The sequence below is a fragment of the Onychostoma macrolepis genome, chromosome 02 (genome assembly GCF_012432095.1).
Source record: "Onychostoma macrolepis isolate SWU-2019 chromosome 02, ASM1243209v1, whole genome shotgun sequence".
Lineage (NCBI taxonomy): Eukaryota > Metazoa > Chordata > Actinopteri > Cypriniformes > Cyprinidae > Onychostoma > Onychostoma macrolepis.
In genome coordinates, this window is record NC_081156.1 from 20,198,201 (window position 1) to 20,223,498 (window position 25,298).

The 25,298-nt window shown below is 38.4% G+C and overlaps 3 protein-coding genes and 1 long non-coding RNA gene across 5 annotated transcripts in view; 3 read left to right on the top strand and 1 right to left on the bottom strand.

The window, feature by feature from the left end:
• LOC131552399 (collectin-12-like) overlaps window positions 1–12,854 on the top strand; it is a 57,961-nt gene extending 45,107 nt beyond the window's left edge. Inside the window, exons 15-23 of the mRNA XM_058796170.1 lie at window positions 6,600–6,690; window positions 6,781–6,982; window positions 7,317–7,411; window positions 8,284–8,372; window positions 8,579–8,666; window positions 8,753–8,807; window positions 8,945–9,098; window positions 9,232–9,365; window positions 11,250–12,854. Coding sequence (XP_058652153.1) covers window positions 6,600–6,690; window positions 6,781–6,982; window positions 7,317–7,411; window positions 8,284–8,372; window positions 8,579–8,666; window positions 8,753–8,807; window positions 8,945–9,098; window positions 9,232–9,365; window positions 11,250–11,436 — 1,095 coding nt within the window. The 3' untranslated portion in view covers window positions 11,437–12,854. The remainder of the gene's footprint in view (window positions 1–6,599; window positions 6,691–6,780; window positions 6,983–7,316; window positions 7,412–8,283; window positions 8,373–8,578; window positions 8,667–8,752; window positions 8,808–8,944; window positions 9,099–9,231; window positions 9,366–11,249) is intronic.
• A 1,200-nt stretch (window positions 12,855–14,054) lies between these two features.
• tmem236 (transmembrane protein 236) lies at window positions 14,055–17,643 on the top strand. The gene is given in 5 exon segments (XM_058796158.1): window positions 14,055–14,379; window positions 14,785–14,857; window positions 15,823–15,946; window positions 16,033–16,116; window positions 16,119–17,643. Coding segments are annotated over 5 exon segments (1,053 nt in total). The 5' UTR covers window positions 14,055–14,131; the 3' UTR covers window positions 16,643–17,643.
• Window positions 17,644–18,980: 1,337 nt separating this feature from the next.
• Window positions 18,981–25,298, top strand: part of cacnb2b (calcium channel, voltage-dependent, beta 2b) — a 29,299-nt gene continuing 22,981 nt past the window's right edge. The window contains exon 1 of one of the 2 annotated variants that reach the window (XM_058796131.1): window positions 18,981–19,443. In XM_058796131.1, the coding sequence (XP_058652114.1) occupies window positions 19,396–19,443 (48 nt within the window). In that variant the 5' untranslated portion in view covers window positions 18,981–19,395. Of the gene's footprint in view, window positions 19,444–19,920; window positions 20,120–25,298 lie in introns of those variants that run through there. The other variant, XM_058796121.1, reaches the window with a different exon arrangement.
• LOC131552407 (uncharacterized) lies at window positions 19,373–20,305 on the bottom strand. The gene is made up of 3 exons (XR_009273960.1): window positions 20,221–20,305; window positions 20,048–20,103; window positions 19,373–19,507 (listed from the first exon to the last, which is right to left on the bottom strand). It is a non-coding gene; the product is annotated as an uncharacterized LOC131552407 (long non-coding RNA).

Consider the following 25,298-nt stretch of genomic DNA (forward strand, 5'->3'; position numbering starts at 1 on the left):
TCTAGCAAAAACAAAGGGCATGGAGAAATCAAGAGTTTGGAAACCACCAGCGATGCCAGCAACCAACCACGACCTGATCGACTGAGAAAAACAACAGCAGTTTATGACAGACAAATCATAAAAGCTGTGAAAATGAAACCTAAAATATGTGTCTGTAAAATCACCAACAACTTCCAGAAAGCTGGGGTGTTGCTCTGACAATCTACTGTCCTCAGGAGACTTTGACACAGAATTACAGAGGCTACAGCAAGATGCAAACCTCTGACCAGCACCAAAAATAGAAAGGCAAGATTAGAGTTTGCAAAAAAGCGCAGAGGTGAGCCAGTAGAGTTTTGGAACTGCATTTATGGACCGATGAGACAAAGATGAACCTTTATCTAAGTGATGGGAAAGCAAAAATGTGGAGAAAAAAAGGGAACCACAAATGATCCCAAGCATACAGCCTCATCTGTAAAGCATGGTGGAGGTGGTGTCATGGCATGGGCATGTATGGCTGTCTCTGGAACAGGCCCTCTCAACTTTACTGATGACTTAAAGGGGTGGTTTACTGCGATTTTCACTTTTTTCATTTTAAATAGTGTGTAATGTTGCTGTTGGTGCATGAACAGCATCTGCAAAGTTGCTGCGCTGAAAGTTCAACGTAAGCGGAGATATCGTCTTTTAAAAATCAGGAAGTTTAATGCCTACAAAAACGACTCATACAGGACTACAACGAGATACTTCCCGGGTTGCATACATAAAAAAACCCCATAAATTTGCATCAACCCTCCGGAACATGCCAAAGAGGGGGCAAGGCCATGTTCTGTGGCTTTGTCGAAGAGGAAGAGTTATAGTGGAGAGTTGTAGCCATGCCGTCGAAACGGTGTTATTTTCACCCAGCTGTCAGGTCTTCTGGCTTCCTATGGATGCTGTAGTTCGTCAACAATGGTTAAAATTTATGTTTGATTATGTTCCTGACAATTACAATCCTAATTTAGCTCTCTGTGCTGCGCATTTTACGGAAGACAGCTTCCAGAATCTACACGAGTTCAATGTCGGATTCACACAGAAACTATTACTAAAACATGGAGCAGTTACAACTTTAAAACCAGAGGCAGCAGTTGTTGGGCCACAACCTGTAAGTAAGATTTCATAATTTTAAATGTATTTGCATGTATAATTTCAGACGTAATGTTTTAGTTTTATCAAGGACGTAAACAAATGCCAGCGCTGGCTTTAGTAGCCAGTTAGTTAAATGCTATTTCGTGTGTCTATGACAAACGCATACAAACATTTTGGACCCGAATTTGTAATTATGTACTAATTTTGTAAATGTATTTTCCATGTATACTTTATGACGTAATTTTTCGATTTGATCGTAAACACAAGCCAACGCTGTTATAGTAGCCAGTTAGTTCGATGCTATTTTGTGTGTATAAGACAAACGTGTACAAACTTCAAAAAATTATATGTAATCACAACAGCAAACTTCCATTCAGAAACGTTTTGTAAGAGCCGTGCTTGCGGAAGTTCTGCTTGACTCTCTTCATTACTGCTTTCTGGGTCTGATTCTGGCTCAAACTGATACGGCAATATTGACACCATTATTTACATTTGACCGGAGCACATGCAACTGTCGCCCGTAAAGGTAATGGGCGTGAAGTTTCCGGACAATGTGCAGTACGCAGTTTAGCCAATCACAACACACCCGCCCAACTAACCAATCTGAGCCCATTGCCTGTTTCTGAGGGAGTGGTTTCATAGAATCAGGAAGTCAACCGGTCGTTCAAATGACAGAGGAGAAAGCGGCTTACAATAAAGGTGAAATATATAAAAAATAAGGCGTTTTTTAACAAACGAAACACAAAGACATGTTATATTGCACCCCATAAACACAATCAAGCAAAGAAAAAAAGCAGTAAACCACCCCTTTAATGTATGATGACAGTAGCAGAATGAATTTGGAAGGGTACAAAACCATCTTGGCTACCAATGTTCAAGAAAATGCCACCAGATTCATTGGGAAGTGCTTCATATTGCATCAGGACAATGACCCAAAACACCCTGCCAGTTCAGTCAAGGAGTTTATCTGGGCAAAGAATTGGTAAGTCTTAGATTGCCCAAATCAATCTCAAGATCTAAATCCGATAGAACATGAATTTCACCAGCTGAAGAGGATACTAAAGGCAGAAACCCCCCAAATCAAGCAACAGTTGGAATTGGCTGCATTAAAGGCTGGGGAAAGCATTTCAAAGGACCAAGAGTCTGGTCATGTCTATGGGTCTCAGACTCACTGCTGTGAGTGTGTGCAAGGGATCTGCAACTAAATAATAGCTTTTAAAGGGGTCATATGATGCAATTTCAAGTTTTGCTTTCTCTTTGGAGTGTTACAAGCTTATTGTGCATAGATAAGATCCCTGAAGTTGCAAGGACTAAAGTCTCAAAACCAAAGAGATATTCTTTATCAGAGTTAAAACTCTGCCACGCCCCCCTAAAACGGCTCATTCAAACACGCCCCCACATGTCTACGTCACGATGTGGAAATATTTGCGTAAGGCGTGGTTTTAGTAACTGCAGTAGTGTTGATGCAGCAGTGTCAGGGAGAAGCTGTGTTTCTAGGCGAAAGCAAAAGCACTTTATTTGGCCTTCCGAAAGTAGATGCATTTAGGAATCATTAAGATTACTTGCAACAGAACAGCAACGCATTTTATGGATGACAATTTCGTGAATCTAGGAGAGAAGTTTTGTTTCATATTCATCTTTTAATCATATTTGCAAATGTCTTGACTCCACAGCCAATAGAGCAATTTTGTCTTTACTGTTCCAATACTTATGGAGGGCACTATCTATCTATCTATATATATATATATATATATATATATATATGTGACGGGAGGAGCAAACGACAGACACAGTGGGTGTGGCGTCAGGCCTCGGAGAGGCTTTTATTAAACAAAAACAATAAAATAAAGTGTCCAAAGGGAATAAAGTGTCCAAAATAAACAGGGGGTCTGGTGTCCTCGTCGTGCTGCGGGGCTTGTGAAGGAGGGCAGTGGAAGGGAGGGTCCAGGTAAGGGGCGGAGTCTGGTGGCCGCACGTGCTCCCACTCGGGTCCGGGGCACGAGGGGCGGCAGCTTCATAATAGCGGCGGCTCTTCCTCTTGGTCCACGGCATTCGGCGGGACTTGTTCGGCCCGGCATCCTGGCCCGACTGCCGTAACACGGGTGCGGCTTTCGTCCGGACCGCGGGTTCGGCAGCTCACGTCTCTGGTGGTGCGGAAGTCCCTCTACGCTCCCTTCCTGGACCCACGAGGACACCAGCGTGCATGCATGGGGGAAGAGACCGGTCTCTCGAGGAGAGGCGTGCTCGGCATTTAAACAGCGGCGGTGATGAGGCTCCATTCAGTTCAGGTGTGCCTCATCACACGCCGCTAGCCCTAGCGAATTCAGCGCCCCTCCTCTCTCGCACACCCACTCCCGTCGGGAGCCTGGTGAAGGGCGGTGAATAAGGGACGGGGTGGTGATGATAATAAGGGGGGAGGCAGCCGACTCGTCACATTTATATATATATATATATATATATATATATATACACACAGTATCTCACAGAAGTGAGTATACCCCTCACATTTTTGTAAATATTTTATTGTATCTTTTCATGTGACAACACTGAAGAAATGACACTTTGCTACAATGTAAAGTAGTGAGTGTACAGCTTGTATAACAGTGTAAATTTGCTGTCCCCTCAAAGTAACTCAACACACAGCCATTAATGTCTAAACCGCTGGCCACAAAGATGAACCTTTATCTAAGTGATGGGAAAGTGAAAATGTCCAAATTGGGCCCAAAGTGTCAATATTTTGTGTGGCCACCATTATTTTCCAGCACTGCCTTAACCCTCTTGGGCATGGAGTTCACCAGAGCTTCACAGGTTGCCACTGGAGTCCTCTTCCACTCCTCCATGACGACATCCTCCACCTTCCGTTTGAGGATGCCCCACAGATGCTCAATAGGGTTTAGGTCTGGAGACATGCTTGGCCAGTCCATCACCTTTACCCTCAGCTTTAGCAAGGCAGTGGTCGTCTTGGAGGTGTGGTTGGGGTCGTTATCATGTTGGAATACTGCCCTGCGGCCCAGTCTCCGAAGGGAGGGGATCATGCTCTGCTTCAGTATGTCACAGTACATGTTGGCATTCATGGTTCCCTCAATGAACTGTAGCTCCCCAGTGCCGGCAGCACTCATGTAGCCCCAGACCATGACACTCCCACCACCATGCTTGACTGTAGGCAAGACACACTTGTCTTTGTACTCCTTACCTGGTTGCCGCCACACACGCTTGACAACATCTGAACCAAATAATCTTGGTCTCATCAGACCACAGGACATGGTTCCAGTAATCCATGTCCTTAGTCTGCTTGTCTTCAACAAACTGTTTGCGGGCTTTCTTGTGCATCATCTTAAGAAGAGGCTTCCTTCTGGGACGACCAGAGGTCGCGTTAACCGAAAATTCTCCGTCATTGATGGAATTTTTTTAGCAGTGACGGAAAAATCTGAAGTCCGTCCGTCACTTTGGCAGATTACACACACTGAGGGTGATCTATTGTAGTTTATAACTGTAATTCCCAGCCCTGTCCAGTTGGTGGCGAGTGCGCTCCAGTGAGGCAGCAGAGCGTGTGATAGTCTCCAGAACAAAAATAAAGGTCTTTTGCTTTGTCAAATGTCTTTGATTCCGCACAGGCGAATATAGTAAAGCGAATCGCTTGATCTGAGGTGTCTACAGCGATCTATCACGCCACGGTATTTATTGCTTGAATTTCCTAATAAAATGGACAGAATTTGAAACCTGAGACTGCATTTCATATCAAAAGTAACAACGCACAAAGCTTAGCCGATTGCCTAACGTTACTGTGCATTCATCAAATGAAAACAGCATCGATTGGGAGTTAAGAAACGATATTGGTTCATACAAATAAAAATCTATTAAAACAGAGAAATCGGTTTTATTTTTTATTTTTTTTAATCCAGCACTAGCATATTTTGTTGTTTTAAGTGTCCTCCGCTGTCACTGACGCAGTCTCTGTTCATCTGTTCTCTTCTTAAATAAATAAATGCATAAGCCAATATGCTCGTTCTTTAGGTTCATTATTAAAAATGAAAACGTGAACAAAAATAAAAGCAATTAAATGGGTTATTATAATTAAAATACGAAAATTAAAATGACTGGTAATAATAGATTATGACGGAATTTTTACGACCCTGTCCGTCAAAATGACGGATAATATTAAAGTCTAACGCAACCTCTGGGGACGACAGCCATGCAGACCAATTTGATGCAGTGTGCGGCGTATGGTCTGAGCACTGACAGGCTGATCCCCCACCCCTTCAACCTCTGCAGCAATGCTGGCAGCACTCGTACGTCTATTTCCCAAACACACTGGATATGATGCTGAACACATGCACTCAACTTCTTTGGTTGACCATGGCGAGGCCTGTTCTGAGTGGAACCTGTCCTGTTAAACCGTTGTATGGTCTTGGCCACTGTGCTGCAGCTCAGTTTCAGGGTCTTGGCAATCTTCTTATAGCCTACGCCATCTTTATGTAGAGCAACAATTCTTTTTTTCAGATCCTCAGAGAGTTCTTTGCCATGAGGTGCCATGTTGAACTTCCAGTGATCAGTATGAGAATGAGAGCGATAACACCAAATTTAACACACCTGCTCCCCATTCACACCTGAGACCTTGTAACACTAACGAGTCACATGACACCGGGGAGAGAAAATGGCTAATTGGGCCCAATTTGGGCATTTTCACATAGGGGTGTACTCACTTTTGTGGCCAGCGGTTTAGACCTTACTGGCTGTGTGTTGTTATTTTGAGGGGACAGCAAATTGACACTGTTATACAAGCTGTATACTCACTACTTTACATTGTAGCAAAGTGTCATTTCCTCAGTGTTGTCACATGAAAAGATATAATAAAATATTTACAAAAAATGTGAGGGTTGTACTCACTTCTGTGAGATACTGTATATAATACACACACACACACACACACGACCGTTCAAAGGTTTGGGGTCAGTAAATTTTTTTCCTAGAGTATATTCACTTTTTATAGTAATAATAAATAAAATTAATACTTTTATTCAGCAAAGATGCATTAAATTTATCAGAAGTGACAGAAAAACATTTATAATGTTTTAAAACACATTTATATTTCAAATAAATGCTGTTCATTTGAACATTGTTCTAATAAAGAATTATAAAAAAATATATCTTGGTTTCCACAAAAATATTAATCAAAAGTAGCTTTTTCATAGGAATAAATTTCATAATTAAATAATAATAATATAAAATAGACAAGTGTAATTTTAAAATATATTTCATATTACTGTTTTTACTGTATTTTTGATTAAATAAATGCTTCGTAAGCATATGACTTCTGTCAAAAATTATTTTATATTATATGCAGACAGTGTAGAATACAGTATATTGAGTGTTGATTATATGTTACCTTGTTTGTTTGTTCTGTTATGTCAGACTTTGTGTGAATGAGTCTTAACCTTTATATGGAGAAAATATGTGTGTGATATTAAGTAATGAGATGTTTAACTTTATTTGTTCAGGCAGCAGAACAAGCTAAAGCCAGTCCTGCATTAGTAGCTAAAGACCCTGCAACATCAACAAACAAGAAAGAAGAAGAAGACCTTGCTAAAGGTGGGTGCAAATCTGTAATGCTAAGGTCTACAATGAATTGTCTTGAAGAAAGAGAGGTAATCTCTCTCTCTCTCTCTCTCTCTTTCTCAGCGATCGAACTGTCTCTGAAGGACCAGCGGCAACAGCAGCAGCCTCAGGTCTCTCTGTCTGGCCTCTACCCGAGCACCAGCAGCCTCCTCACATCTCACAAGGCTGACGGCAGAAAGGTCAGGGCCATCTATGACTTTGAGGCAGCCGAGGACAACGAGCTCACCTTTAAATCAGGCGAGATCATCACTATCCTGGATGACAGGTGAGTCTGGTTCTGTTCATTGATGGTCACAATGAATTTCACTCACAGGCTGTGTTTGAAATCATTCCCTTCATATGATATTCACTACACGCTGGTCATTTTTATTCTGTTTGGAAGGCTTGTTTCCACTTTGGTCAGTTTAATCAATTCAGCTGATTTTGGTTGCTAAGCTACAAGCACATGACTATGAAACAGAAGTAGTGTGAGGCGGTTAGTAGACATTCAGAACTCTGTAGAGAACTCTGAGTGAATGATTCCAAACACAGCCAAAGAGTTTCTTTTTTTTTTAAATGACAATTATTGGGAGGTGGCTTAAGCATCTCTTCTCTCACAGTGACCCTAATTGGTGGAAGGGTGAGACGTATCAGGGTGTTGGGCTTTTCCCATCAAACTTTGTGACAGCAGACCTGACAGCAGAGCCTGAGATGAGTAAGTAAAGCTGTCACATCTACTCTTTTCCACCTGACAGTCTGCAGCCCCTCAAAGTCTCTTTCTGTTTCACAACATTTTCTAATAGTTTTTCTCTTTTCATTTTTTTTTTTTTTTTTTTTCCCCAAACATGGTAATAATAAACGTAACTTGAGCAGTAAATCAGCATATTGGATTGATTTCTGAAGGATCATGTGACACTGAAGACTGGAGTAATGACTGATGAAAATTGAGCTTTGCCATTACAGGAATAAATTACATTTTAAAATATATTAAAATAGAAAAGAGTTATTTTGAATTTGTATAATTATTCACAATATTACTGCTTTTGCTGTATTTTTTTATTAAGTAAATGCAGCCTTGGTGAGCATAGGAGACAAAAAAAAACTTTTGACTGGCATTGTATATTAGTCATTCAGTATTTCAGTACAATGAAAAACTGCAACTACATTGGAGGCCAAATATGTCAGAGACCCCAATTTTTTTCAAAATTATCTGCATTCTTCTTATGATTGTCCATATAAGATCAATTTCATGTCCATATAAAATTTAGCTTTATCATGCCAAGCAATCATGTCAGCATGATTGGAGAATGATCCGAAGAGCATCTTGAGCTGTTTTGGAAGAACATTTGACCATCTGTACAAAGGAATTCACATGATCAATGTCACAAAATCCTTGTTTTGAAAACCAAAATCTTCCAAATGTCAGTTTTTGTTCATTTCCAGGATTCAATTATTTTGAATCCCATATTTTCAATGTGGTATCAGACTTTTGTAGCCCAGTGTGCATTGTCAAAACAATATCGTTTTGGATTTCTGTTCTCTGCTTATTACATTACATTGTCATCTTTAATGTTTTTCTTTCCTTAGTGAAAACAGAGAAGAAGACAGTGCAGTTCAGTGAAGATGTCCAGGTGGAGACGATTGAACCTGAGCCAGAGCCTGTCTACATCGACGAGGTGAGGCTGCATATTTCTCACTGTATTTCTTATACATACCCCTTACAACTACAAAGCACATGAAATTGCATAGTGAAATTAATGATTCACTCTTTCCCTTCAAAGACGTCAGATGCTTTTAGTGGAGACCTGTGTTAGAATTAGTCGTTGCAGCTCTCATAGAAGTGTCATGCAGTCTAGTTTGTAATTTCTGCAATGTTCCGCAGGAGAAAATGGACCAGCTGCTTCAGATGATCCAGAGTGCGGATCCAACAGATGACCAGTCAGACACCTGTGAACTCCTGCAGTTGGAGGGTGAGTCTAAAACCGGATCCGTATGTTGGTTCTGTGTTGAAAAGATTGATTCATTGATTCATAATTGTTCCTCTTCTCCCAATTAGCTGCTTGCAACCAGATGGGTCCTCTCATTGATCAGAAGTTGGAGGACACTGACAGGTATTCAAAAAGTCCCATCTAGCAAAGCCTGTAAACAAACCTCCAATTATTTTTAGTGAATGAAATCCAATGAGACAAATGCACACATCATTCCCCATAGATCTCATGTGTAATAAATCTGCCGTGTTTGTTTTCAGAAAACACTCGGAGCTGTCCGATCTGAACGTGAAGGTCATGGAAGCGCTGTCTCTCTATGCTAAGCTAATGAATGAAGACCCAGTATACACTATGTATGCCAAACTTCAGAGCCAGCAATACTACATGCAGCAGACCCCAAACGCTTCCCAACAGGTCAGAGTCTGTCAGATGATCAAAGTGTGTATGTTGTTAGTTTGCTAGATATAATTTAAATTGCTATTATGATTGTTTGTTGTTGATTATTTTGGTAGTGATCTATTAGGGTATGTCTCTGTTATTTTTTCAGATGTACCCTGGCCAGTCCACTGGAGGGCAGTATGCAATGGGCAGCACAGCTGTACCGGGATACAACGTTCCAATGGAGCAGCTCTCTGCAATGAACCAAACAGGAACACCAATGGTCGGGCAGCCGGCTCCCAGGTAATCACACTTTACTATATTACACTAATAAAATAATTTTAGTATATTAAAAAAAAAATTGCATGATTTTTGTTGTTGTTGTTATTTAAAAAAAAAAAAAAAAGCTATATTAATGAATTAATAAAAAACTAAACTTCACAGACTTCATTTAGAACGAGCGCCGCTGCATGCGCACCAAACAGACGGAGCGCAATGAAATAGGAGCGCAATAACTCTGACTAAAATATACATTTCGCTGAAATATTTGTAGTTGGAAAATAAATGTGACATATGTAGAATTTTAAACCGACAAGTACGTGTATTTGTATGATAGCACTAACTGTAAAGTGTAATGGAGTAATCAAAATAGCCTTTTTACTCAATTAGTCTGTGCTTTTTTTATCATTTTCAATTTTAGTTTAGTAAATTTAACTCCCTGCTTTAAAAGCATTATTTTTGTTTTTAGATTGCAATGTTACAATGTTGGAATGTAATGTGATTTTAACCATTTTTGCACATAATGTATGCCTTCATGCTTACATTCACTTTATTTGTTTAATCCAAATACAAAATACCGAGATATATACCGTATACCGCACATCAGCCAAAACATACCGAGATATGAATTTTTGCTCATATCGCCCAGCCCTAATGGACAGAACGTTGAAGGGCACTTTCCATCCAATAAATCGCAATAAGCATTGTGCTTTGGTACTTTTAATATGAAACAAAGTCTCAGATTTCAAATTCTGTCCATTGTATTGCAGTATTCAAACAGTAAATGCCGTTTTGGCGCTGTTTAACGTGAAGTGACAGATTGCTGTAGCTGTAGCGCACGTGAACTGATTGTCTCCTCCACATTAATACCAGTTTCAGCACAAAATAAACATGACTAAACATCCGAAGGCAAGTTAAAAGAAAGAGTACAACTTTACAATCCGTGTCTTAAATAAATAATTGCTCAATCAGTGTTTTAGCCATGCAAAGACATTAATATAATGGCTTGTAAACAATGTCACGTAACATCACATTTACCTCAGAAAAAAAACATATTCGGTGACCATAAACTCATTAGTCAGATAGAAAATAAACTGTAGAGAGGGGCATTTTGCTGAATATATGCACCATATAACATATTCATTATAAATTTTACTGTTCTTCAATGTTTTAATTTGTTTGAATAAATCCAAGTTTTTTTTTACTTTTTTGACAGCCACCATTGTTTATATTTCAAAAAAAACGAATTGAAGTAGAAATATTATGTAATATTATGAAAAAAACTTCATTGTGTAATTTTAACAAATCAGTCAATTTGAATCTTCAATATTATAGTAATGTAGTACCAACTGATTCTCATGTATATTTTACAGCATTAGTTTGTTTTGTTTTTTTCAAGAAAATTTGGCATGTACTGTACCTGATATATATATCCAAAATAATCGATATTGAATCGAATTGGTAATCGAATTGTGAAATTTGTCAAAACCCAGCCCTAATAATTATTATTAAGCTTATTTTGCATATTTAATAATAATTTAGTATTATATGTTATTGTTTTTACATTTAAAATAATAAAAAATAAAAAAGCTGTATTGATGCCGTAATATTAATGTTTTAGTATAATTGGATAAAATATTTAATATTTTTTGTTGATCTTATTAACAAAACAAGTTAATTAAATTAGCAATAATAAAAAAATAAGCTGTATGCATTAATAATGTTTGTATGATTTAGATAAAATATTTAATAATATTAATATTATTATTCAAATTAAAATAATACAAATAAGGCTGTATTAGTTATTTAACAATAACTTATTATTATTAATGCATTACTGGTGGTGGTGATTATTATGATATTTGTATAATTAAATTAAATGCATTTATTATTTGATCTGTTTCTCAGTGATGTCCATATGTACATGGGCCAGCCTCCAGTCTACAGCCCGACCCCTGGCAGCATGCCTCCAGCTGATGTCCAGTCCTACCAGACCCCAGCCGGCGCTCCAGCAGCCATGAGCCAGACTCCTGGCTACACCATGCCCTCCACCGAGAGCCAACACACCCCTTACCCTGAGAAAGCCCTCTTATAGGATCCCTAGAGACTCATACAAACACACACACACACACTTACAGTCAGAAACAAGGAACATTAAGCTCACACAAAGATATCTCCTCCTTTTCTTTAAGACACTACAAACAAACACCTGATTCTGATCACGACAGGATGTGCCGATTGTTGACTACTAACCGGTGGTGTTCTCACAGAGTGGTTCTGATCCATCTTATACTTCTTTTGTCTCTTTTATAAGAACATTTTGTTGAAGGTGATGAGGAACACTAAGTTATACGGTTTATTTGACAGCATCATTATAGTAATAATTAACTAGACGTTTCTTGCAGGAAAACACACAGCATGCTTGTGTTGTACATACGTTTCCGTACCAATGTGGGTCCCGATAATCCAGTGTTTGCCACAACAGGTCCTGAAGGGGAGGTTACGTCGTCATTTTAATTTCTCATCTGTGTGTGTGTGTGTGTATATATGTGTGCAAAAGAGAGCGTGTTTAGGCCCTCATAAGTCATCTCGCCTCTCCTCCAGAACATGTAGCGAAACACTGCCATTGTCTTGACAGTGACCCATCACCCCAATGTCTTTAAGCTCAATTTTCAGTGTTAAGAAGATCAGATGTTTTTTAGTGCATTTTATTTATATTTTGATTGTCGTTTTGCTGTTTTAATTGACAGTACTTTAATAGAAGGATGTAATATTCTGCCTGTGTGCAGATGTGTATATACGAGAGCTCACTTCTGTCTTTAGAGCGTAATGTTCAAAGCAGCTGCTTCTTCTGTAGAAAGGGCACATGGGAAGTTGAGGAGTAATGCTACTCCACATCATGCACTTTTAATTTACCCTTTTCATTACCCTCATTTCAGATGTGTCCACTTAAAACATACGTTTCCTCCGCCCTCAAAGAAGAACCTGAATGGCATTAACCCTGCACTCGAACCCTTTTCCATAACTGTTTTAAAATAAATGACAGAAATACTTGGCTTGGATTTTTTTTTTCAAACTCTCCGTATCCCCTGGGAATGAATGATCATGTGTAAATGATCTGTAGCGTGGGATGATTGAACTAACCTCTTATTTTCGTAAGTCCTGGCAAGGGCTGAGACAGACACTAAAGAGCGCAGACTCCATCCGTTCATATGCTTCTCCTACTCTAAACCAAGACAGTACCCTACATCTCTGTCTCTGTGTAGCTCCAGTGTTATCAGAGTAGTTGTTGACGTTTCATAGAGAACATTCTGGGAAATTGGGACCATGGGCCAGTTCTAATGTAACACCTTAGCATTTGCACACTGAGATGATAATCCTTACGTCAACCTTATCCACAGGGAAAATGACTGTTTTTGGTGTATCAGTTCTATGTACCCCGTTGTTTGTATGTACTATTTTAATCATCTTAATTATTAGTATTCACAATAAAACTAGGCCAAATGTACAGCACACGTTGTGTCTCATGTTTATGCATCACTTTGCTCTGGTAGACTGGTAGAGATGGTTTAGTTGGATTATTGATGGCTTATTTGTTAAATAAGCTCTTTACTTGTAGTGCAAAAGTTTGAACAATTAGTATGGTATAAGTAGTTTCACTGTAAAAATGTTAATAAAAAATGTATGCTGCAGGTGTGCAAATTTAACCAGACAAATTAGACTTGGTAATTGGTTATTATTAATAACAACAGCAAAATAATACAGTTTTAACAATAAATACATTTTAAAAATAGTATACGCTACCAGTAAATGTTTGTGGTCAGAATGTGTTTTTTTTTTTTTTTTTAAGAAATCTGTACTTTTATTAGCAGGGATGCATTAAATTAATCAAAGATGACAGTTTATATTTTACATTATCACAACAACAAAAAAAGACATTTTCAATAAATGCTGTTCTTTTGAACTTTTTTTTTTTACAGAATTGAAAAAATCAGTTTCTACAAAAAAAGTTAAGCAGCACAGCTGTTTTCAACATTGATAATAGTAAGAAATGTTTTTTGAGCATCAAATCAGCATATTGGAAACATTTTTAAAGGATCATTTGACACTGAAGACTAGCATAGCTACTTAAAATTCAGCTGTCATAAGAGGAATAAACAATTTGTATATATATTAAAATAGAAAACAATTTAAATTGTTTATTAAATTTTGCAATTTTAATGTTTTTAATCAAATAAATTCAGCCTTGTTGACCATAAGAAACTTCTTTCAAAAATTAAAAATCATACTGACTCCCTACTTTTGAATGGTAGTGTACATCTTGCAATTTGTTGAGAAAAAAATACTCAATTTATTAAAATAAAATAGTCAAATTGATTTTGTTATAAGGGAGTCTTGCTAAAAAAATAAATATATATATATATATTTTTTACAGCGCACATTACAAGCCTCACCAAAATACTATTAGACATAAAAGATAAAGGTACTTACATTTTCCAGTTTTGTGCTAAAAACACCATTAATACATGGTCTTGATGTTGCGACATTGCAGTCCATGTCATTATGACTGTTATGTTTCAGTTTGCTACTGGCACTTTTTGCTCCCATAACTCCATAAAAAGAGAATCGTGACTGCTTCATTACTGTGGCAGTAAAAGAGCACCTGTAAGAATGCAGTGTAAGCAGCGGCAGTGTACAGAGTCCAGAGCGCTCAGTCATTCAGTGCAGTGAGAGATGCATTCAGTGAGGCTCACTCATAGAGGGATTTACTGAAAACTCATACCGTCAAGATGCTCTCTAGAAAGACTGTCAAACTCATCCTTTATGAGCTTCTGCAGTTCGCATGTCTCTGTATTCCTGTGTTTGTAGTAATGGAGCGCTTTGCTTCTGTCATTCATAATGTGAAGTCTAGTGTCACTGCCTACTGGCTGGTGGTGGCGGCCTCGGTGGCCTATGTGGCGTCCGTAACCCTGTTTGTGTGGGTTCCTTTGAAGTACTTCATCCTCAAGAAACAGCGCTTCTCAGAAGTAACCAACTGGTGAGTACTAAACCGTTCTCTACGCTGTCACTGTTTTATAAAGGTATGATCCATGAACTCTAATTATTCAGCATTAAAATGTTAGTTTGAATTTTCATTTTAGTGAAAATGCATGTCTTGTGACTGGTCACTGCAAATGTACACCATTCAGAATCAGCTTTTTGCCTTTACTGGTTCAATGTAAATCGTTCTATATAACTATAGAAGAACTATGTGAGAAAGTACAAAAATATTTTCAGATTAATTAAAGCATGTCACTAATGAAATGTAATCAATTAACTATAAACACAAGTTGCATTATAAGCCCATTTGATATGAAATTATGCTCTTAATTTCTAAACTATGTTTCTTAGTTTGTGATGCTAATCACGTCCCTCAATGAAAACACCCTTATTTCTTCTGCAGGAGACCTGTTACACTTGCATACGTGATCCTCAGCACTTTACCATGCTTTGCTATAATCATAGCCAGCTCAAAGGTAATGCATTATTCCGTCTCACTACGAAACTACCATATGACTGAGCACTTCATGATTATTACAATCTATATTACTACCAAGAACCATTATTTACTGTACACTCTTAAAAATGAATGTTCTTTATTGGCATCTACGGTTCCACGAAGAACCTTTACCATCCATGGAACTTCTCCATTGCACAAAAGATTCTTTATAGTGGCGAGGGATAAAAAAAAGATTGTTTAGATTTTTAAATGTTCTTCACACTAACTTTTAGAGAACCAAAAGTGGTTCCATGGCATCACTGTGTCACCTTTTTCTTAAGAGTGTGGAGGGTTTTCGAGTTGTGTAATGTTATAAGTTCCTGAGATCAACATTTTGATTTCATTGGGTTCATTAAAACTGGTGATGGTTTCCAGACACCTAGAGTATAGTTTTTCAGGATAATCTAAAAAAAGGTTCCCTTATAGCACTTCACAATCTTATAGAACATTTAATTTTGAATATGTATCCATTTGCATGTATATATACACCATATACTGATCATTTGTAATCTTACTTTCAGAATGAAGTCTGTAATAAAAACCGTAATAAAAACCGTAAGGCTCATCAAGACATCAGAAACTTTTCGTAAACAGATTCTCTCCGAGGTACTCAGTAACTCACGGTAGACCAGCAGATTTACTATTAACCCAAAGATGGGGTATAATAGACTGTGGAATGTGAATAGATCTGTATTACAGCCAACTGTCAATGTATTACCAGTTTTGAAAAGGGATCTCACTGTTTTTGACTGGTGAAGATATGAGTCTTCACATTGGTCCAGCTGCTTTAAATGACCTGTGTAGTTTGTTTTTGGGGATACATCCAAAACTGCTTCCATTTTCAGTCTTTCACTAAAGTTTTCTCTTGAGGATGATAAAAGGCTTTTTGCTCATGACTCTTTGTTCTCTCAGCAACCCTCTGGTCTATTTATGGTTGTGCAGGTTCAAGTTGATGCTGGCGTTAAGTGTGACCACTTCACTGAGCTCCCCGTCTCTCTGGTCTTGTTCTCCCTCATTTGTGTGGACATCGTGGAGAAAATTCGCCCTCTTCGCCTGACGGGACAGGGTAAGAGATAACCACCGATAAATTTGTCCAATTAAATTATCTGTTTGTCTAAGTTGTGCTCTATTTTTATCCTCTTTTTAAAAAAGCAAGCGGATTTGATTTAGATTTTGAGATGCCAGGCCCGGTGTTGACTCACTTGGAGCAGGTGACATCCGTATCCGGACAGCTGCAGCTAATGGACGGGACGTCGACGCGTCTCCAAGGTCGCCGGTCAGCAATGGGACACTTTCGGGACGTTGGAGGGATGCAGATGAACGCGGCACCTCTCGCACCAGCAGCACGGCATATCTCTACTCCTCTCATTCTTACTCGGGTCCGTTTCACTTTGTCTGGATTCGAGACCCTCGGCATGACCTCTTTGTGGCCACCTTCATGTTTTGGTTTGACACCGTGGAAATGGTGAGGGTGGCCGGGATTGATTCGGTGTATTGCTCAGCATGGGTGTTTCCCATATACATACTTGCTTATCTGTCCATCCTGCGTGTTGTTATAACTCCAGACAGTCCTTTGCTGGCTTCATCAAGTGTTCTCTCCCAAGATTTGCCCTTCCTGGCGGTGCGTATATGCCTGGTGGCTGTTTTCGGTTACATTACCCCTGTGCTGTACATACTAAAGAACATGTTCACTGTGGTATCTTTTGTCTACTTTGTCTTCATGACTAAACTAAAACTGCTGAACAGAGGAAGCATGTTCTGAGGGCATTAGGAAATCCATACAGATTTACAGCTCATGTATTGTACATTGTAAATACGTTTTAGGGTTCAGAATAAATGTGTATATTTCTTGATTTTTATTTTACAGGTGGCCAAAACGATACACAGACATCTAAATGCTTAGTCATTCTATTAATATTTATTGTAGAATATATTGGTATAATACCAGGGAAAGTTTGAAATAATTAAAAATAATGTTTTTGAAAAAAGGTTTATTATGCTCACTAAGGCTGCATTTATTTCAGCAGAAATACAGTAATATTGTGACATTATTACATTTAAAGTAACTGATTTTCTATTTTAATATATTTTGAAATTTAACTTATTAATATGATAGTAATGCTGAATATTCAGCAGCCATTACTCTAGTCTTCAGTGTCACATGATTCTGAGAAATCATTCTAATATGATAGTTTTATGGTATTTTGATCAAATAAATGCAGCCTTGTTGAGAATAAGAGACTTTCTTCATAAACATTAAAAAATCTTAATTATTCCAAACTTTTGTAGTGTAAATGCTGTTTGTGTTAATATTTTTAGTATATTATGTATTAAGGCTTTCTATTTTGTTGTTTTTCTATGCATCACAGTTCATGCATTTTTCAAGTATTGTGCATTTTAATTCATTGTGCCAAATGTCATGTTTTCAAATTTGTAAAATATAGCAATTTATTAAGAGCATCTGATGTTGCATGCGTTTATTGTTGGATTTCATTTCAGCATGTGAGTGCAGCTACAGTTGATACTGACTTAAGGTAATGCAAGTTGATCTTATACCAGTACATGTTCCCATAATGTAAAAACTGATTGCTTTTCATAAAAAGCCTGACCAGTAATACTTTGATTCAACTATAATGCACATTATAAGATACAGCTTTTGAATTTCCATGATGTTTAGAAATCCCCTTCCATTGCATCTCATATACTGCTGCACGCTATAATTCCATCTATCATTTTTTCATTATACATGGTCACACTTGTTGTCAGAGACCACGTAATGTGTTTGTAACCTTGAAAGCAATAGCAGTGTGACGTGACAGAGCTCAGACAGATTAAATTTGAATGAAATGTAAACAATTTAACAAAAAATATATGAATATTTTATCAATAATTTACTGTAAAATACATTATATACTTTTAAATAATCAAATATATATACACATGCAATGTCTTCCATATTTTAACAGAAAATGACATGGCAATTCATACTTTTTACTTCCAGAAACAGGTTTTACAGCATATTGCAGTAAAATAGCAATAATTGTACTATTGTTAATTTTTTTTTTTTTTACTTTATATTGTTAAGTAACTTATCTTTATATTATGTAACTTACCAGTTACCTAAGAGCTAACCAAATAACAGATTTTTACTTGATTTGTAGTACTTGATTTGAAGTGTCTGACCAAGATGTTGTGTTACATATGATATCAATGATATCAAGGAGAAACCTCTGAATATGATAGCTTTCTTTCTCTGTCTAATGCTTATTTCAAGCCTATTTTCTCAGCTCAGCATTATTCTCATCTAACCAATGAGGCGTGATTTATTGCCTCGAAAGGAGACGTTAAAAACCCATATCTGAGTGTGACTGAATTGTTCGCCTCGGCATGCCTCCCACGGATTTCAGAATAGAGCTTAATTTTAATTCATTCCGTTTAAACTTGACAGTCAGCATGTGAACAGATGCTGCAAATGAAATTGCATGAGCTCTCGCTCGCCTCCTCAGCAGGGGACAACAGAGGGAGAGGAGACAGCAAGGACAGACACTCAGATACAGTATATAGATAAAGAAGAGGAGTGGACTGACTGATAAAGCTATGAGAGGAAGAAGGAAGTGCATTTGAATTCAGCCTGTGTTTCTCCTGCATTAAGTGCTCTAGCATGCAGTGTAGCAACACAGGGAGCGAGAGAAAACGGCAAACTACAGCAACAGAAAGGACACAACGAGGGGGTAACGCAGGTAGTCAGGAGCATCCCTGACAGCATAGAGGGAAAAAAGAGACAGAAAGAGCCTGAATCCACAGGGGAGGGAAGCAGGCAGGGAGGAGTCGTGGAGGTAGAGAACAGCAGAAAGCAGGGAAGAGAGACGGCAGACGGTGGACTTCAGCCTCCTCTGCCTGTGTGGACTGGAGACAAGGCAACCCAGACGCGGCAGGCATCTGCATTCTGATTGGCCGGGGTGGGCGGAGACAAGCTGACGCAGAGAAAGTCAGGCAGGAAAATGACATTTACACAGTGTATCAATTTTAAACTCTGAGCCTGTGTCTGTCTTTGAAAAAAAGGGGTGCGGTGGGAGGGGTGGGGGGGTTTGTCTGGGGAGGGTGCGGGCTGGCGTAAATAAATAAGGAGAGGAACTCAACGAGGGAAGAGCCGAATAAATAAATCGCACACACACCTGGAGCCAGCGGACTGTGAGCCTGTTGGTCTCGAGCATCAGGAGGACAGCAGGAAGATGTGAATCACTCACTTTGACTGACTGCATAGCATTCTTCACCGTTCGTGGAGGAATGTCCGCTTTTTATACGCTCTGTAAACCTATGGGCTGGACCGGAGGCTGTGTGGAACGGAGACACTTACCTGCTGCTGCTGATGCTGATGCTGCTGTGTCTCTCATCAGACTGATGTGATGGCTGTCCCTTACGGAAAGGAATCCAGAGGCTGTGTGTCATAGAAAGAGTGATTTAGAATCTCTTCTTGGCTGCACCATCATCACGACCCCCCTGGATGTTCTCTTGATGTATTGCTGTGGTCTGGGACACTGGCGGAGAGAACAGTCCACCTATGTGAGTAACCGCAGCATGCTTAACGTGATTTTCCACCGCCAGGATGCTCTTGGGTAGAAAACCGCTGCATATAAACAAACAATTCTGAGTAAGGGTTACAAAATACACTTTAAGTGTAACTTGAAAGTGTGAAATAACGGTACGTATTGTCATTCTAAGCCTCCTTAAAGTTTTTATTGAGTGTTTTTGTGCACGTTACCTTTCATAATACTAAAAACAGAGGTGAAATGTATGCCATTAGTAATGTCCAGACTGTTTTTTTTTTGTATTCTGGACTTTTGTGATTTCAAAATGGCAACCTGTTCCCTCTGTAGCATTTAGTGATGAGGTCAGAACTGAAAATATCCCACAAACCACCTTCTGCTAAACCACCACCACAGTATTTCTTCGAGTACTTCATCATTCATAACATTTGACGCACGAGCACGTTTCAGCGGGAACTCGACTCAAACGTAGAAGGTCTAAAAATACACTCGCTGCTATTTTAAGCCACGTTTTTACTGCCACCTGGGCTGCCGCATGGAGAGAAAGTGAATGAGAGTGTGTGTAAAGAACAGAATGAGAGACGCGTGAGTCACTGTGTGTGCCATGATGAATGCCTTACCTAAATCCCCCCCAGAGCAGGCGGAAGGGGATCACAGTCACACAGAAGCTCCAAAGCTGTCAAAGCAAACAGGTAGTAAATAGGCTTATCGTGCCTCAGACCGTACGCGGTGTCAGGCAGCAGAACTCGAAGTGCAAAGAAAGGAATTATAAAATGAAAGCTCCATCTCTTACTGTAACCGCTGCGTCAGATGTTTCCAAATCCTCAGAAATGTGCTGTTGGTGTTTTCGGTACAGTCAGGAGTCAAGGCGATCAATGTCTTGCTCTACGAGTAGTCAAACTAGTGCTAGCTACATCGCGCGACTTAATTAAAAGATAATCCAGCACTAAGATATAAACACTGGGTTTTAATTAAATCACCTTAATTGGTGCCAATTTCTCACATACCCTGTTGCGGAGTGAACAAGAACATGAAATTAAAATAAACTCTACTTTCTTAATAGGAGTTTCCATATTTATTGTGAAAAACCATCTATACACGAAAAAAATGTCTTTGCAATCTTTAATCTAAATGTATTTGCTCTATCTCTTTGTAAGATAACTCTTTTGTTAATAATAATAATAATAAAATGCTTTTATGCTTTGTTTTAGCATCCTTGGGATATGTTTAGAATTGAATGCTATAGATTACAAAATATTACTAAACATTGTGCAGTATACATACTGTATACTATGCATTTATTGCATTTAAATCCAGTTTTTATTTTTCAAATAAGTTGACACTGATCACACTGAAAATGAAGTCAGGTCCATTGCATTGTGGGATGCAGTATTTGCATACAGAAAATTAGCATACTGTGTACTGTGTACTGCAGCAATAAAAGCATGGTAGTATTGTGTTGTTAAAATTGGCATTGACTGTCCTATTCCACTCTGACATATATCACATGTATTGCAAACAAGCTGCAAATGTGATTTTGTGTTTACTTAAAGAATGTTTTATTAGAAAACAAGACAAAAAGGATTATGTGAGTTGCTTTTTTTTCCCAGCAAACTCCAAAATCTATTTCTGTCTGCAGTGTATAGAACAGGGCAGTGTGGGAGTTTTGTGTGATATTGATGTTGGATGGATTGAACTTTCATGTTAAGCCTCTGAAGTGCACTTGGGAGGTGCTGCCTGTTCCAATTCCCTGCCATGTGTTCTTGGTTTCTGTTGTATATCTAATCCCCTAACATGGGTCATAGGCCACTGGAGTATTTGTGTAAGAGACACAATTTAGATCTCATACTGGCTTACGTGACATTTCTTGTGGAAAAATTGACCACTTCTCTTGACAAAGACTCTCTGACTCAGTGGTGGCACTTGAGGGCTTGTGAACTTGATCAAAGGTTATACCTACTGAGTTGTACATTTGTTTGTTTTTAGATGTTTTTTTTTTTTTTAGATGTGGTTCGCGTCAGTATGATTTTGTAGATTTTGTCAGTATGATTTTTCAGTATGAAAAAAATGGTTTAATAAGTAATCGTTTCATGAAGAAATCATTCAATGGAAATGCTATCACTTAGCAGCTTAACCTGACAAGATGAAGTATTAAGGATTTAATATGAGAGGAAGGGTTGGAAACATGGCCTAGTTCAACATCGACTTTAATGTTCTTCCAACACAACGTTCAAGTCTTGTTTTTCTTTGGCAGATATTGAACTTGAGTGAACTTGAATTATATTAAGTGTTTGTCTGGCTATTGGCAGTGGCTAATGGCAGATCACCCCTCTCTGTCATGATCCTGCCAGGATACTGGAGACAGGATGGCAGCAGATGAAGGACATGCCTCTGTTAATGCCAATTTCTGGCATTCAAATACACCACATTATATAAATGAAAAGGTTGAGCAAACCCATTCTATTTTGTTTGATAAGTGAGCTTTCCTCACATTGCCTCACTTGATTTATGTGCACACGTGACACCTTTGCAACAGGCCCATGTATTTCATAGCCATTTGGAGCGGGGAGCATTTTATTGTTTTATGTGAGGCATCATGTGTTACATGAATGGCAAAGCTGAAAAGGTTTTGAATAAAGGGAATTAAAGGGCTAGTTCACCTAAAAACAACTGAAAACTCTATCATATAAAAGTTATTTTGAAGAATGTGAGTAACCAAACAATTGCTGGTCCTCCTTATTGACTTCCATGTGTTCAGCAGAAGGAAGAAATTCATACTGGTTTGGAACAACTTGAGGGTGACTAATGATGACAGAATTTTTATTTTTTGGTGAAATATCCATTTAATGCAGGCACAAAAGTTTTAAGTTTCAGTAAGAGTGTTGATTTGATTTGAACACTGGCCATGCTGAAGAGTAAGCTTCCTCATGTGACATTGATTGATTGATTGATTGATTGATTGATTGATTGATTGATTGATTGAATAATTTTTACAAAATGATTTTTTTTGTGGTAGTTTACCTATCATCCACACACGTAAAGTTGGTTGATAGCACAACTGCAACTAATAGTTAATAATTAGCCTACTTGTTTTGAATAGAATATATGAGGTATTTTATACCTATACTATTTAAGGATCTGTATTCTGTATCCCATTCGTTTAAAGGAATTTTCTATTTTAAAGTCCCATATAACTTAAGATTTTCGTATACTGTTGTAACTGTTTGTTTGTTTGTTTATTATAAATTCTACAACAAAAATGTGTCAAATTTAGCACAGTGTGTGAACACCCCCTTACTGTAATATAACGTGATAAAATCTAGAGTGGTCGTGAGTAATTTAAAAAGCTTTCTAATGAATGTTGTTGCAGGAGGAAATGTTATTTTTTTCTGCCATCTTTTAATGTGATGTGGCTGTTTATGATTTTTTCTGTATAGCATTTTAAAGACAAAGTTCGCCTGGTTGAAGTCCCCAGGTAATTTTTCCTCTAAAATCAATAACTAAGATGCATGGCGCAAGTTTTGTTTGTAAGAGACAACTTTGAGTGGTCTGATGCTACATGAAAGTAGCGCCAATTTCAGTTGTTATTTAGAACACCTTTTTGCATTTAATTGCACTGCAGTCCCATTGTTTTTTTCTAAGAAAGCGTGCGCTAGATGAATGTCTCGCGGATGACATAGTGTTCTAAAAATGCAGCGCTGAAGTGTAAATAAGTTTTAAGAATATTTTAAAAATGCGTCTCTCTATAAAATGCGGGTTTACCCCATTGCCCTGCGTTTCTAATTTTTAAAGGGAAAGCTCGGAGTGAGTAACCTATAACTTAACAGAGAATATTTTCTACACTTATGGTTCAGATCTGTTGCTTTCTTTTGTGGTTACTGCCAAATTTTTGTATACAGTCTAGAAATACAAATCTTTACCCGCAGACCCATTTTGGGGCCCTAAGCAAATTCAAGACTTGAGGGCCCTTCGGTAGAAATGGCATTCAGGGGGCCTTCTTTGTCAAAAAATTAAGTATGGCGCCACACTAACTCTAGGCCATCATAGTTAGAGAAGGTTAGTGTAAGTTGGTGGTTATGAAAAGCATGCTCTTTTGCAGTATTCAGTGCTTTGACCTATTCCAGAGGCAGGACATAGAGTGTTTGAACAGTGCTGGAGGATTATGTGCATTGCTCATCCTGTTTTAGAGAGACATACAATCTGTCTGACAACACTGGGCAGGACATGCCCTGTGCTCCACCTTATTCTTTCTACCATTTTAAATCTCCTCTCCCAGCTGTTGGGTGGGCAGGATTGGCCGCTCTTGAGTTCCTGCCTCCAGCATTATGGGGCGGAGCATCATCCAGATGTTACGTTGCATATTCATGCAGTATTTTAATGCATTGCCAGTCAGAGGGGCTGAGGAGGAAGAAAATGATAGAGACAAGATGACCAAACCTTGTGTTTTTCCTCATGTCCTGGCATTGCCAGTTGCTGTACACATCATGTAGGTGGTGGCTGATGGCCACTGTGTATCATCTCAAAGCCTAACTTCAGTGGGATCAGACATCAGCGCTAATGGGCCACAGAACTCAGAGGTGAATTTGGAACTTGAGGGCATCAGTCGCTGATTCTCCTTGTCCTCTTTGCAGAAATGCCTAGAACTCTTAAGAATAAAAACGTCTCTTGGGTGAGTACTGTCTGAAGCTAAAACTGTAAACCCTGAGGTACATTGTATGTGTGTGTCTAGCTAAATTGTCATTCAAAGCACATGGATTTCATTGGGACAATTGGCTTTAGATGAACTTTAGGTTGCACAAAGCTCTCTATTGACAGCTGTAGTTTGTGAGGACCAGATTGTGATTAGAATGATATGACTTGTTTAAAAAAGGTCATCATTTGCATATAAAGATGGCAGAATAAAGTATGCTACAGCATTAGCCGTTATGCGTGATATAATTTAGCTTGACATTATTAGCACAGTGGTCTTTCGAAAGTGGTTTGAGGTTTGAAACAGCACAAAACGCAGCTCAGCTAGACTAAAAATTGCTCCATAGTCCCTGAAGACCTTACAACTTTGATTTATAATGCCATATTCAAACAGATGTGAAGGGAAAGATGCTTTCATTCCAGGACGCATTTCAAACAGGCATAATGAGTGACCTGAATGCTGTTAAGAACAAGGATTACTGAGAAAAAAATAAACCCTCCCAGAAACACAAATTAAGCTCTTCTGGAGTATTGTTAGCAGACAATCAGATATACAACATTTTAGGTATAAAAAGAAGCCAGTATTCAGGTTGGTACTAGACTAAATTCAGAAATTCATTAAAGTTAGCAATAACCAAATTGAATCCCTCAGAAATGTCATATGATTTACCCAGTCCTATATTACTTACTTTCTTCTGTGGTCCCCATTGACTTTCACTGTACTGAAAGAGTTAAAAAGTTCTTCAAGATCTTTTTTTTTTTTTTTTCTTCAATAAAAGATAATTAAAGATAATCAGACAGGTTATGACATGAGGGTAAATTATGACATTTTAATTTTTATATTAAAAGACATAATTAATTTTTATTTTTGTATGTACTGTCACTTTAAAAACTAAAGAGGAGTGGAGTTTAAATTTGCGGTCTCCCACTGAAAGGCTGATCATTTCTGGTGTGATTGTAAGGTCAGACAGATGTTTGTCTTCCAGCTGGATGTGTGTGTGTGTGTGGTTGAATGGTCCAGAGGAGAGAGGTGCTGAGGCCGGAACTCCAGCAGTGCGTGTCTGCTTCGTTGTGCCCTTCTGAGCAGTGTATTACTGAGCGTGGCTTTACACTGCACACACCCCTCTGTAAGAAGCTTATAGATTCACTGTGTGTGTGTGTGTGTGTGTGTGTGTGTGTGAA